Genomic DNA, 15,833 nt, shown 5'->3' on the forward strand with positions numbered 1-15,833 from the left:
ACATAGAGGTTAGTTCAATTCAGGCGTGGATTTGCTAGGTAATTGAGAGTATACCTGTGTAATTCCTTTATATCTTCTTAGTGGATTGTTTTGTGGCTGTTGCCCGTGGTTTTTTTATCACAATTGGAGGTGTTCAATTGTGGTTTTTCCACGTAAAATCGTTGTGTCGATTTGTCTTGATTGTTTGATTGGGATTGTTGTTTACTACTTAAAATTGATACATTATCACAAATCAACATTTAGGAGATTTCTAAATTTTTCAACAAGTAATAATGTCAGGTAGTAATTCAAAACTATTGAAATACATTCAATTCATAAATTCTTTTATGAGTATTGTTATTTAAGAATAAAAATAGATTTAATTTTTGGGTAATGCATCAATCCCAAATTAGAAACTTTTAAACCATTTAATCCCGTCTTTTATTTTATGCACTGATAGGTCTCATTTGAATGATAATAATGTTTTTGTACATTGTGTTAGCACGTGTTGTCTCAAATGTTATGGGTAAATTAGGGATTCAGTGATGTGAAAATTATATTTGTGCCCAAAAAGCTTACTATAGTCTTTTTCTGTTTTCTTTCCATCTCAATCAAAACGAAAGAGACGAAGACAAAAATATTATAGATTCCCGATGTTAATGGGTGTAAATTACTTGCTTTGTTGTTTATTTAATTTTGACAACGTTAAGCCCTATATTTGTATTGCCAGTTTTGACATTTGGTTCCTCTCAAATCCTAGAAATACAAATCTCCAATTCTGTCAATACAACGATTAAGATCAAAAACTACATCATTTCGTCGTTGGATTGATGTTACTGACATATAACCGTCGTGTGTACACTCTTCATTGTGTTGTCGCGACGATTGTGTTAGTGGGTAATGACATCAAATATATGTTTCGATGTTGTTATTTTACTTCTTTGATAAATATTCCAATTGTGTTGTGGACATTGTTATCTATTTTTATATGTAATGTTGGGTCGGTAATGTTTTAGGTTTGCATCGTATTGTTGTTGTATGTTAATGGTAATGTACGTTTGGAGTACATTAGGGTTTTGGCGGTGTGGTTATTGTTTTGTTGTGAGTTCTATATGTGTAGATGTCATTTAACAAGTTAGAGTAACTTTGTGTTGTCGAACAATAATTGTGCTGTGTAACATTATAGTTTTTGTTGGCCACAATTTGTCATTGTGATGTTTGTATTAACATGTGTTTTGTACACGTGAAATGGCCTCTATTTTTTGATATTATTATGGTTATTGGAGATATAATAGAGCTAGTTAGTGGTTTAGATAATTTGGATGTTAACTAATGTTAATATTATAATAGGGACGAACATCACAAAAAGGAATAAACACAGCAAATAGGGTAACATAATTCATCCACAAATCACTCCACTAATTCCCTACAAAAAAATAGAAACGTAAAAGCATACATTGCCCACATACACTAAACACCAAGAAAAAATCCAAACTAAATTACATATAAGGACAAATAAGTAAACTCCTAAACCCCCAAATCAAGGAAATACAACATGCCCAAAATAAAAAGGCCTAATTTATCTGAAAGAAAACTCCTAGGATTAAATGGAACAATTTTTCTCCAAATGAGATTTATGAGTAATTTTTCCTTAATTTTTAAGTCTAATGATGTGGCGGCACTCAATTAATATATTAAAGGTAACACTCTCTCTCATATATTCTATAATTATCAATCAATTATGTCACTTATACATTATTAAATTTAAAAAATAAGTCTAAAAAATGAGTTTATATATCATTTTCTTTTTTTTAATTAACTGATTAAGTTTAAATATTATATAAATAATATTATACGATATTATAAAACTAGTCAATAATTAGGCCTCGTTTGGGAATAGGTTTTTTTTTGTAATTTTTTGGTTTTTTGGCTAAAATGTGATATAAAAAAAATTAGTATGTTTGGGATGATTTTTTGACTTTTTACGAAAAGATATGTAAAAAATAAAGAAAAAATAAAATATTTGACTTTTTAGTATGAATTATTGATTTTTTAATTTTTTTAATAATTTTTTGATTTTTTGACGAAAACTTGTCAAATAAGACCTTATTCAATCTCGAAAGAGAATGAAAAATAAAATATTTAATGATCGATCTTTTTTGAGATTCAATCACAATTTTATTAATTAATTTATTATTTTTTTGTGTGAGTGTCATGCATGTCACGTCGGCGTGTTACACGCCGCGTGTATCAAACATATATTGGTGTGGGCCGACCCGTGATGTTTGATGTTTGGTATCGAAACGAACCTGGAGTACGATCGTGTGCTTTTTATTGGCCCAATGTAACTCTTTTTTTTAAGGGTAATTATTAATAAATCTTAATAATTAAATTTAATTCCCATCAAATCTTATTAAAAATAATCATAGTAAAATTATGATTAAAAATAATTTTTTTCAACGATTTTTGCATATGTTGCTAAAAATTGACAATTAATAACTTTTTTTTTGTCACGGTTTTTTATAAATTATCGCTAAAATTTATAATTAATGATTTTTTTGTAACGAATTTTTCAAACAGTTACTGAAACTTGAATAGTACCTTTTTTTGTGACGATTTTTTTAAAATATCGCTGAAACTTATAATTAGTAACATTTTTTGTGATAAAATTTTTAAACTGTCACTGAAAATTAACAATTAATGACATTTTTAAATAGTGTTTGATGAAATACAATATTAATTTTCACATAGCATATTGGACAATAAATTCACATATTAACACCTACACATAAGTCTCTATTTTTTAAAAGGAGTAGGCTTATTTTTTATCCATAAAGTGGATTGGACGGTATCGTTGGATTTGTGAACTTCATTTTAATGATTCGAACGTTCAATGTGTAGAGCTCGTCAAGTACATCATTCCTAAAAAAATCACATTAATTGAATATCAATAGCTCTTTGATTAGATCATATTTTTTTCAATGATAAATATGATTTTAAAAATAAATTATTAGCATAAATGTATTTTGATCAAAAGACTATCGATATCTGATCAACGTGATTTTTTATAGAGATAAAGTACAGATTTACACATTAAACAGTTCGAATTATCAAACTGTGATCCGTGATGGGCCCCACAGGCCCAACAGCACTATCCAATCCACAAAGTAGACTAGAAACTAGCCATCTTTTTTAAAAATCTAAGGCGGTGTAGCAGAGCGTAAATTTTCTAGTTCTCTATTTCATGTGATTATATTTGCATTCAAAAAATTATTTAGTACATCTAATTTTCAGTACTCTTTATTAAATTATTTAAGATTATAATTTACTCTCAATACATTTTTTATGTTTTCACAAATTACCAACAACTAAGGAGAAAACTATTAAGGTCGATCTTGATGCTGACCTTTATCACTGGACAAAGTCGTCGTGCCTTGTTCAGGTAGAAATTAGCTTTGCACTTGCATAATTGATATTGAAACGATAATTTGGTGAGATTTCATATTAGGATCAGTCATCATATGCCTTCCACTTATTGAGACTTTTAATCGAACAATGGTATCCTGGTCATATTGCCAAAATGGAGAAAGAGCTCAAAGAACAACTCAAATTAATGGATGTTGTGATAGAGGTGTGAGATGCAAGGATTCTGTTTGAAGGAGGACAAGGTCGGGAAATCTCCATCCCCTGTCGTTGATCTCCCGTCGCATTCAAGGTTGAACTTCGCGTTCGGCCTTTCAAAACCAAGCAAACTTCTTTTGTTCAGTCTTTTAAAACTGAATAACGTTATTCCCGGTGTACTAAAAAAAAAGAAAACCGAACAATGTTGTTTTGTTTAGTAGTGCACTGCTGAACAAAACAACTTGGTTTGGCTTTGAAATGTCAAACACTTGATGTAAAACATGCAGAATATATGTTTTTATGTTAAAAAAACACAGAAATCAAGAATTATACTTTAATAGGTATGTGAATACTTGCTTGTGTTTGGTTAAGCTTTCCAAACTCAATTTCACCCCTTCGTTTGAGTCATGTGTTTGGTTACAATTTTTAAAAATTGATTCCACACGCATCTATGAAAACACGTCTACTCGGTCATCCAGACGGTTGATCGAAATAGTATTCGTTTTGTTTTGTTTTTTTTTTTTTTTGCACCTGTTATTTTAATATTTTAAATAAAAAATATTTTTTATTTTTTTTTAAATTTTTTTATGAGTTTTGAATAGAATTTTGAGTTATATGTTTGGTATGAGTTGTAAAATTTCTAATCAAATATCATCTGTCATATCACTTAATTTAAAACTCTTTTTAAAACTCATAACCAAACAAGTATTCCACACTCAAATCATAATTCTAAAACTCACAAACTCAAGATACAAATTGTCAAATCATAATTCTAAAACTTTACCAAACGCAACCCTTGTTTCTTCTTTGATGAATTGCTATAAAAAAGAAAAGAAAAAAAAAATCACTTTTGATTATTATTTTCACTCATTGTTTAATTTTGTTCAAACTTCCTTCTGTTTACAAGTAACAACACAATAAGAAACAATGATGTTGATAATAATTGTGAGTTTTTGTGAGGTTGATTGGAATTTTAGAGTGAGAAAGAAGTTGAAAAGAAAATAATTGAAATTTAGAGAAGAATATGAAAGTACTTGAACATGAAAAATATTTATAAGTAATTACAATATACCATGAAAAAAAATAATATTTTATTTTAGAGTTTAATGTGCTTTATTCTTATTAGTAAATTTATATTAAGATATAAAAGAAATTAAATTTTAAAATTTTAATCAAACGTATTAAGTTGCTATTTGGATACAAATAGAGAATCGCTCCTGTTTTATTTTATTTTTAAGTATTGTTTACCAAAACTCATATTTTTAACCATTAGTCAGCCCTTCCCCACCAGGGTTGGCACTTACCTAAGAACTAAACAAATAAAAATATTTGTGGCTATTTCATTGCTCAATGGTTCTCGCGGAAGATTCCTTGTGGGAAAAAAGAATTTGGTAGTCTATTGTAAGCCTTTGGCAAGGGATATTTCTGTCACTATCAAATATCTATTTTTGTATCTATTTCAAATAATTCTAACCACAATTTTGATACATCGATTTCATTGCTAAATGGTTGTCGGAGAAGATTTTTCACAAGAAAAACAAATTTGATCTTCTATTGAAAGCCTTTGGAAAGGGATATTTTCGTCTCCATCACAAATAAATATTCTTTTTTCTATTTCAAATAATTTTCATCACAATTTTGATATATTTCGTTGTCGAAATATATTTCACTAAGATGTGTTATATCTATTGGTGATGACAAATTTGGAGACTCTTCAAATGATCAATATTACTTGGACTTGATGTTGAGAGACTATCACCTAAATCCATCGTTTTAAGGGACATTTAGACAAAATTGACCCCCAAACCCAATTTTTTAAATGCTCAAATTACACTGAATCCTTCCCTCCCTTTCCCTCCTAGCACAAAGGCACTTAAGGCCTTGTTTGGTAATTAAAGATTTTAGTTAAAAAGTTCAAATATCCCTACAAGTTTTTGTATTATTTTCTTCTTCTTTTTTTTTTATTATATATTTTTCTATAAAAAGTTAAAAAGTCATTAAAATAATCAATTCCCAAATTAGCCTTTTATTTGGTCAATTTTCCTATATCCCTCTTATATTTTCTAAATAAACAATCTCTAAATCCATTTCAATTAGTCTCGTTTGGGAACATATTATTTTAATTTTTTAATTTTTGATTAAAATAGAGGTAAAAAAATTATTATATTTGAAATGTCTTTTTCACTTTCTACGAAAAATATATATAAAAAGTAGAGAAAAAATAAAATATTTGACTTTTTTATATAATTTCTTGACTTTTTAGTTTTTTTTAATAATTTTTTAATTTTTAAACTAAAATTAAATGTTGCCAAATGAGACCTTAAGTTTACATCTTTGTGTTAAAATGAAAACATTGGCCCAGCCTTGTTGGCAGTAGTTTCAATGTTTTTCAAACAACATAGGGTGTGTTTGGTTTGTATTTGTAAAATAGGTTCCTTCCCCCATTTATTAATTTGAAATATAATTCCACAAATATGTTATGTTTCGCGAGGAAAGTCAGTCTTTCATTTTATTTTTTATTTTTTATGATAAATTACATCTATATCTCTTGAAGTTTGTCGTTAATATAGATCCTCTCTTAAGGTTTCAAACATTACACTGACGTCATTGTGAGAGTTTGTTGACTAACACAACTAAAAAATGAAAATGATTGTATTACCTTTCGGGTGTGTTTGATTGGGGGATTAGGAGGGGGGACTATCCACTATTTGGATTGTAATCCAAATAGTGCACCTTATTCGTCGTTTGATTTTTTTTTAGTCCGGCGGACTCCATGTCTGGCCGGACTCCATGTCCCCCATATGGGGGACTATCCTGTCCTGGGGGTGGGACAGAAAGTGGGGGACAGAAAGTGGGGGACTAATCACTGTTTGGATTATATGCGAAAATGACCATTTTGACCATCTACTATTTAATTATGTATTATATTTAATAAAATTCAATAAAATTTAAATGTCTCAATTTAAAAATAAAATAATTTTATTTAACTTTTTATTAATGTTTTATTTATTTAATTTTTTAAAATAATTTTTTATAGATATTTTATTGATGTTTTATTTTAAAATTTTGTTTATGTTTTATTTAATTTCATTGTTTAAATTTAATAGATGTTTTAATAGATGTTTTATTTAAACAATTAAATGTTTAATTTCAACAATAAATAATTTCATTTATTTAAATTATGTTTTATTTAAACATTTAAACATTTGTACATCAACATGTTTATTAAATTATTTCAACATCTGTACATCAACATGTATATTTATTTAACATCTATTAAATTATGTTTTAATACGTCAACATTTGATTACATCTACATTTGTTAATTGTTAATTACATCAACATTTGTTAATTGTTTAAACATAATCTATACATTAACATTTATTTAATTGTTAATTGTTAATTTTTTAAACATAATCTGTACATCAAAATAATTTCAATGTTAATTGTTTAAATAAAAATTTAAACATTTAACCATTAGTATGTTTAATTTCAACAATAAATTTTTATTTGTTTAAATAAAAATAATCTATACCAGTCAATTTTTTTTATCAATATTAGTATGTTTAAATATCTTTAAACAAAATTTAACCATTAGTATATTTAATGTTTACTAAAAATAATTAAAATATTAAAGATATGTTTAATATTGCTATTACATAGTAAACAATTGAAAAATGGTAAAATAGTCTTTTGTTCATTTATCCTATCCAGTCTGTCCAACCAAACGTTGGATTCACTGAAAATAGTCCTATCCAGACATCTAATCCCATGAAAAAACAAACACAGGATACATATCCAATCCGACCAAATAATCCGGGGGATTCACAGTCCCAGGATTCAAGTCCGATGGATTCTAATCCCCTTTTCCAGTCCGTCCAATCAAACACACCCTTCATGTCATCTCCCCTGTATTACACTAGATTGCTTTCATAGATGTGTTTATTGATAGAGTTCATCAACATTGTGAATAAGAACCTAATCTTGCAGTCACTTCAACCCATGGCAATTGGCCACTACGCATCACTACAATAATATTTCAAACTATTGCAACAACCTCACTCCTTACCACCAACTACCACAATTCCTTCCACTTTATGCCAACCCTTGATAATAAAATCCAACCAAAAAAACGAAACAAAATTCATACAATTACTTTTAGGAATTCTTTCAAACACTTGGTGTGTAGCTGCATCCACTGCCCCCAAGCAATAAAAAAATAAAATCTTTGAGCCCATTATCAATCAAACAATAAATAAATAAAATCAGAGAAGAAAGAAATACAGAGCTGTTAGAATGGGGTTTGGGTTTGGTAAAGATGATGTTGATAGTCTTTTAGAAATTTTGGGACCATGACTTCAACAACTGTTGTTTAGTTTTTAACAGTCACTTAATGGCAAGGGGCTCTTTGTAATGTGATTGGAAAACTTAGGGAGGGGTTTATAATTTCTCAAATGTGGAGGGGTAGTTTGTATTAAGTATAAACCTCAAGGGGTGTAAATGTAATTTATCCTTTTGGTTTTTTGGCTCAGTTCTCTTGGTTAATTTGCCATGGACATTTGGCCAAATGTGAGTGATCAAGTCATTGTTGACTTGTTCATGATTCTTCTTCTCTTAAAATTTGAGTTAATTTAGTTATTTTACTTTTATCTTATTTATTTTTTATTTTTCTTATGGAGCGTATTTGATTAAGTAATCATTGATTTGGTCATATAGTATCCTATCCACGAAAGGGAATTTACAATATGATTGTACATATTGATACACCTCCAGTTTAATTTTGAATTTTCAAAAATAATTTTTATTTTGTATTTTTATATTTTTAATAAAAATTTTAAAAAATTTAATTTTTTTTTTAATTTTTAGATCCATTTAATCTTGATATACTTAAAAAATAAAAAATTTAAATAAAAATCTTTAAAAATTTTATTAAATACAACAAAATAAGACAATGTATTGAATTTTTTTTTTGTATTTTTGTATTTCGTATTTTTAATTTTTTTTTTTATAAATGTTATAATTTTTTTTTAAGTGTATTTAGATTAGTTGTATCTAAAAATTTTAAAAAAAATACGTATACTATTAAAAAAATTTACTAAAAATTAAAAAAAAAAACGAAAAATAAAAAAAAAAAAACTCAATTTTCTGAACACTACAAGAAATTAAGGTTTTAGAAACATTTTAAGAATAAAATCACTTTTTAGAGACAATATATTTTTGTCGCCAAAAATATATATATATTTTTTTAAGCGACAAAATTAGATATTTAGTGATGAATTACTAATCTTTTGGGACTAAAAGTATTGTATAAAAAAATAACCTTTTTTGAAACCAAGTTATTTTGTCCCTAAAAGTATATTTATTAGAGACATTTTCAAAATTTTATCCCTAAAATCTCTTTTCTAGACTTTTTGACATGACCTTTTAATGACCGTTCTCATAACAACTGAAATTAATCATTAAATATTTTTTTATAATAATATATATATATTTTTAAAAATAAAAAAAAATTAATTTCTAAAACTTTTATATGTTATAATGAAAGTGGAATCAAAGATAGAAGCATTTTATCGCTGATGTAGTCATATTTTATAGTTTCATTTAAAGCGTTTATAAAGATAATGTGCTTTTAGGACTCCCCTAAGAGCATCTCCAACTCAATCCTCTCACCAAGAGGATGAAAATAATTTTTTTTATTCAAAAAATAAATATAGAGTATGTTATTATTCATTTAAACTCCAACCATAAACCTTCAAAATCCTTCAACCATAAACCAGTGCAATAACGGTTTTAAATTTTTAAAAATAGTTTTTAAATGTTTAATTATTATTTTTTAATGAACTTTTTGAATATTTTAGTCAATAAATATAAAATATATACTTATATATATGAAAATAAAATGATTTTTGTATTTTTTTTTTTAGTATTTAATGAATCTTTTTAAAGAGGTGATAATGATCATGCAAAAGATAGTGTTTAGAGGGTTTCAAAGACTTAACTTTTTCAAAAGCATGGACTATTTTCAAAACCTGAGGTGATAAGTAAGGCCTTTTTTCAAATAAGTATCTTGACAAAAGTACTAGCAAGGATCAAACTCATTTCATTCTGAAATAAGCTAATTATTTCTTTCCACTTACATTTTACAGATCACATTGGAGATTTGGAGGAAGAAAACTTGCATTAATTTCTGGTACACCTAAACATGATGGAATCAAGAACATTTTCATTTCCCAGAAATTATAACCCATTAATTACTATAAACTCCCAAAGGCAATATTTGAGGAATTTCAAAGTCCCGCATATGAGGTTGGAATTCAAATTCCAATGATTCTGATTGTGATTCTACATCGCTGATTGATCCATTAGCAAACTCTCTCAGCCTATTTGATACCCGTGCAGCTTCAAATTTAGTCGTAAATTCCCCAATCTACATACAAAAATGAAAAAAGAAGCAAATTTAATGTGGAGTTTCATTAACGATGAATTAAATGGTTGTACTTGTACATGTTTTAATTGGTAAAAATATTGGCAAATTTTTAGAATGCTGACCTTTGCATGTACTACGTGGCGAATTGAATTTCCAACGACTGAGAAACTGGCATTGACAACCTCGGCACCTTCTTCATGAATTAAACGAATGATTTCATGAAAGATGAACTTGTCTTCTTGCCCACTTATCAAAACCACATTCACAGCAGGACCCATTTCTCGAATCTCGATTTGAGGTAATTTTAAGGCTTGTTTAAAATCAGTTCTGCATGAATGTGATCTTTTTCTACCTAATAGAGTTTCCTTCTTCTCCTTGTATTTTTCCAACCTCATTTGCAAGCTTTTTATGTATTTTTCAGCTTCTTCTAATCGATCCGGTAGTGGTACTGCCTCCTGTAATCAAACAATTTTTAATTTAATTTCTATAAAAATATGCATTTTTATATGTATATGGAACGTGGTCCATGTATAGACGGATACATTTTGTGGACACCCATCATCAGTGGCGGAGTAAATAAATTAAATAAGAGAGTACTTATTAATTATTATATCAAAAAATTTTACATAAATTTTTACGATTGGCTTCAAGAAAGATATATATATATATATTATTTGTAACTAGTATATTATGGACAATATAAAAAATAAAAAAAAAAAGTTATGGATATAAGTTTTAAAATAAATTACATAATGATAAAGTAATTTTTTATACAAAATTTTAGTAAAAATTTAATATAGTAGTAATACCACGTTGTCATTGACATATGATATCACTAACTAATAGTAAAGAAACACATAGAGGACGAATCACAAATGTCAAATATAACTAACAATTCAATAAATTCTATATGTTCATTGAGATTAATTATAATTGTATGTCAATAATAATAAATATCATCATTGTATTGAAATTTTTATAAATAATAATATAACTTATCGTAATATCTTTATTTTTAATAAAAAAAATAACTATTATTATTCTCAGAATTTTAAAAATGTAATTGATATTCCACTCTAAGTAATATTTTATAATTTTTTTATTTAAAATATTTTCTTTAAATTTGTAAAAAAAAAAAATTTATTTTAAAACCCAAGGGCACGTGACCCCTGGACCACTGTGGCTCGGCCACTGCCCATCATATAAATGCACACCTAACGATTTTTTTTTGGACTATGCAAGTTGATGGATCCATCATAAAAAAAAAGAAAAAAAGAAAAAGAAAATTAAATTAAATTCAAATCAAACATGTCAATTACAGATGTAAAATCTATCACGTATCTACTTTCTAGTTACACATCCTATCACTTTCAAATAAAAATCAAATGATTTTTTGAAATTTTATTTTAATCATTCAAAACAAATCAAAAGCGGGCTGTTTAATCAAGCATTTGACAGCGTGCTCATTAGATCAAAAGTTCAACGCTCATTATATTATATAATTGTACACAAATAATAATTTAAAAATCATTTGTAAAATTTTGAATATATAAATCAATTTTTTCATGACAGTTTCTTTGTATTGATAATTATCAAACTGCTATGAGTATTTTCGAAACAGTGATGCTAGATATTTCTAATTTAGATACTCTAAACACATCTCTAATGAGGTAAAAAAAAAAAAAACAGACACGGCACTGACAGTAATCCACGGCCACATCACTAGTGACACTTCTAATTAGAGGTTTCAAACATTTTTGTTTTCGACAAAGGAAAGAACCTGACAAAAAAGTGTCATTGTGAAATCAAATCTTTGCTTTATGTGATATTCTTGGCAAAAAAAAAAAAAAAAGTTGAAAAAGCAGCAAGGAGGTGATCGTTGTTCATAAAGAGAGATAGAGAGAGAAGAGACCTTGGAGGGATCATGATTTGGGAGGAGAGAGTAGAGCTTGGAATAGAGACTCTTCATATGATTCCTCCTATTCTTCTCTATAATCCTTTTCTCTATTATGGGAGTTGAAGAAGAAGTGTAATGACAACTTGCCATTTTGCTTCACTTGAAAGGCTTGCCTCAAACTAACTCACCAAATTACACTTATATATATACAGAGAGAGAAAGAGAGACACACACACATACATACATATGGTTGAGTACAAGATGATTTTGTTTGTTTATGCTTTTTTGTACTCGGTTGTTAAATGATAGAGATAGAGGGCACAAATAAAGGCAGAGTAGAATTGACCATGAAAATTGGAAAGTGCGCATCATCATGATGACGTCATCAATCATGGCATCATAAGCACACCTCATTAGAAAAAAAATTAACAGTCATTTTATTTTATTTTTTGACTTTAAGAATTGTGTCTTCCACTTCCACGTCAGAAATTGTTCATTGCTTGTACTGTAATTTCACGTGATGCATACTACTTTATCGTTATTCGGTGTTATGCATTTTAAGTGACCACGTCAGGGGTCCAACCTCTCTCTGATTAGCCGAGTAATCAAATTAAGCCTGTGTTTGGCAAGTGAGTTTGTAAGTTTTTTTGATTATTTTAGTCACAAAAAATAAAATAGGCTATTTTAGCCATAACAAACAAAACATCACATCCAACCCATAATCATTACATTCTTCTCTCACAAAAAAACTCAAAAAAGCCAAAAAGCCAAAAAGCTCTTCCCAAACCAAGCTTTTAAGCCCAGACTAAAATAGCCAAAAAAGCCAAACAGCCAAAAAATCAACCCACTTCCCAAACGGAGGCTAAACCGTGTCGTTAGGTTTTCTCCAGCTCAGCACAAAATTTATTTTAATAATTTGATTTATTTTGGAAATGATTGTTGAAAAGTTCAAGTTGATGAAGGAGTAAGACATTAAGTTTTTGTTAGTGAGAGAATTATTTTTTATGAAATAATTTGGTAAGAAGTATTTTTGTTTATTTTGAAAGACATTTTATTTTTAATTTTACCCCTTAATTTATCTGTTGATTTTTTTATCCGTTGACTATCTATTCAATTTTTTTTCCTATCTGTTCAAAAATTTTCCAATCTGTTTAATTTTTTTTACTATTAGTTCAAATTTATATCTATCTGTTTAATTTTATCTATTTTTTCAAATTTTATCTATGTAAATTTTCTACCTGACCAAAATTTTTCTTTGTAAATTTTCTATCTGTTCAAATTTTCTTATCTATTCAATTTTTTTCTTCAAATTTTTCTATATGTTCAATTTTTTTATATTTTTTTTCAATCTTTTGAAATACAAAGTGAAACCAATTACCAAACCCTTTAATAAGGCCGCGTAGAGAAGAATGATTCATGTAACTGATCCCATTTGATAAGACTTAAGGCTAAGCTTGGTTTGGTTTGGTTATCTTCTTTTTCTCTATCTATTACAGTCTATTTCATCATCAACATCAAAAATAACAACAACAACAACAATAACAACAAAATCATCATTATACACAAATCTAAACCACGAATAGGAAGTCGGTGAAAATACATATCTAGACGATGAAAATACAAAACAGAAGTAAAGAAATACAGATTTAAATACAAATTTGAACTTAACTAAACAAAATTAAGCACGATGTTGCAGAGAGCAATGGTGTTTTTGGGAAAGAAGTTTTGACATCTTCTTTGGTTTACAATTGGTCTTATTTTCAAATATCACCGCAACACTATAAATTACAAATTAAACTGTAAAATTAGACCAAGAAGATCAACTCCATTATTGATCAAGCGTCGACGAAAAATATCTCAGACAAAGTAGACCAATTCTAGACATAGCCAAAACCAAACCCAAACTGTAACAACCCCGACCTCTGATTTACGTTAATTCATGGTTAAATATGCCTAATCAGTAATTAAGGCGAAATTCCAGATTTATTGCATGTGTGTGTTGCCTTATTGTGCTTATATCTGTTCATCGTAGAAATATCTATTTTTGTTTCTGTCTCTGTTTCATTCTACGAATTGAAGGCCTTATTGGCATCCGACCACAAAATTAACTTGATTTATGTGTTCGTTGGAATTTTTAGAATTTTATGGTGAGTTTAATTAAAATTCAATTCGGAACAAATTAATTCAAAGTAATTAATGGCCATTGTTTAGACTAATTAAGGTCTAATTAGTTCACTCTTAATTAAGGCCATATAAGGCTTATATGATCCCACTCACATCTACACACTCTCACTTCCTTATCTTAAGACTCCAAACGTAACACACACACACACACAGAACAAGTGAAATCAATAATGGAAAAATGAGAATTGCTAGGATTGTTGGGAATTGGAGAGAATTTTGAAGTTTAATACTCCACACTTGTGAATTCAAAGTTTAAGGTAAGAATTCAAGCCTTTCGTCTTGCCTTTGAGTTGGTGAGTTCATGAATTTAAGAGAATTGAATAAATTAACATGAGAATTGAGTTAGAGTTGAAGAATGAACTCAAACCATGAATGCATGCATATTTCATAATATTTTGAAGTTGTTTTCCAAGAATCTCTTCATTCATGTTACTACTTCACCTTAGTTTCAAGAGTTCATCAAGTTTCTTGTCATTTTGTGTCATTAGATTATGTCTTGGAAGTTTTGAAGTCAAGGTAATACATGCATGTTATATTTATATTATGTTGCAAAATTCAAGTTTGAGTTTGCTCAAATGGACAAGCTTATGGACCTTGATTTCATGAAATGTTCTTTAATTCTCAATGTTTTTCAAGTTAGACATGTTTTCTTGAGTTTTTGGCCCAAAAGAACATGATTTGTGACTTTGAATTTGAGTTTTGAAGCTTGAAGGCAAATATGAAAATTCCAGAATTTGCACCCTCCGCTTGAGCGACCACTCTGTGGTCCTGCACTTCCGCTCGAGCAACCAGAAGTTGGCTTGAGCCTAAAATGCATGCTCTCAGAAGTTCATATGTTTTGCAGACCGCTCGAGCGACAAGAGTTGCGCTCGAGCGAGGACCTGAGTAACACGCTCGAGCCTCCGTTGAGCGTAAAAATCAAGCAACCAGCATTTTTGAAAAAGTTTACAGATCGCTCGAGCGATAAAAGTTGCGCTCAAGTGACTACTCACATTTTGCATGTCCGCTCGAGTGAAGGAATTTGCGCTCGAGCGAGGACCCTATTTTCAGCAAGTTTTGCTAAGTGTTTTCAAGTGCATTTTAGCATCCTCATTGCATCCTAAGTATTTCTAGGTCAAGATTAAGACACAATAATGGGATAAGAAGTAGAAACGTACCAAGACAAGAAAGAACTAAGTTAATGATTCTGGGTGTATAATTCAATACGTATTCATTCTGTATCTATGTAGGTCACGTGCCACAAGATATCTGAATTGCCTACTTTGTTCGATTACTTGTAGCCATTCGATATCTGTGAGTAATAACTTAGTAAAACTATGTTCAAGTTAAATTCTTTTCTGTATATGAATTAAAATCTATTTTATGAAATGTTATGTTCTGTACTATGAATTATTGTCCACTTTTCAATAAGTATTTGTGACATAAGTATGTTATCTTTTCCTGGTCCGGAAGTTCTTTTATGGAACTGACAAGTTATATATACCCGGCTGTAGGTTCCTTTATAGAACTGACAAGTTATCCGTTTCGAGTCCGGAGGTTCCTTTATGGAATTGACAAGTTATCTGTACCCGGCCGGAGGTTCTTTTATGGAACTGATAAGTATAGTCTTTGATGCTCTGTATGTGATCTGTTAGTGCTAACAGATAAGCCATGTTAAATTAAGCATGAACTCTGATTTCTGTATATGTTCATAACAAGAATAAGAATATGAATCTGTCTTCAATT

The 15,833-nt window shown here is 28.7% G+C and overlaps 2 protein-coding genes across 2 annotated transcripts in view; both read right to left on the minus strand.

Moving 5' to 3' along the window:
* Positions 1-15,833, minus strand: part of LOC114296986 (uncharacterized) — a 115,655-nt gene that overhangs the window by 81,742 nt on the left and 18,080 nt on the right. The gene's annotated exons all lie outside the window — the stretch shown is intronic.
* On the minus strand, positions 9,678-12,148 carry LOC114273210 (transcription factor bHLH162-like). The gene is made up of 3 exons (XM_082881870.1): positions 11,940-12,148; positions 10,150-10,482; positions 9,678-10,027 (listed from the first exon to the last, which is right to left on the minus strand). Exons 1-3 carry the CDS (start codon positions 12,072-12,074, stop codon positions 9,848-9,850), a joined length of 648 nt encoding a protein of 215 aa, XP_082737996.1. The 5' UTR covers positions 12,075-12,148; the 3' UTR covers positions 9,678-9,847.

This window comes from Camellia sinensis, chromosome 8 (assembly GCF_055761805.1).
Source record: "Camellia sinensis isolate YWXY chromosome 8, ASM5576180v1, whole genome shotgun sequence".
Lineage (NCBI taxonomy): Eukaryota > Viridiplantae > Streptophyta > Magnoliopsida > Ericales > Theaceae > Camellia > Camellia sinensis.

Excerpts from the sequence above, each read along its gene's own strand:
- LOC114273210 (XM_082881870.1), bottom strand. The coding sequence starts at position 12,074 with ATGGCAAGTTGTCATTACACTTCTTCTTCAACTCCCATAATAGAGAAA. Across the intron at positions 10,483-11,939 it reads CAAATCATGATCCCTCCAAG|GAGGCAGTACCACTACCGGA; the intron begins GTCTCTTCTCTC and ends GTTTGATTACAG. Across the intron at positions 10,028-10,149 it reads GCCACGTAGTACATGCAAAG|ATTGGGGAATTTACGACTAA; the intron begins GTCAGCATTCTA and ends TTTTGTATGTAG.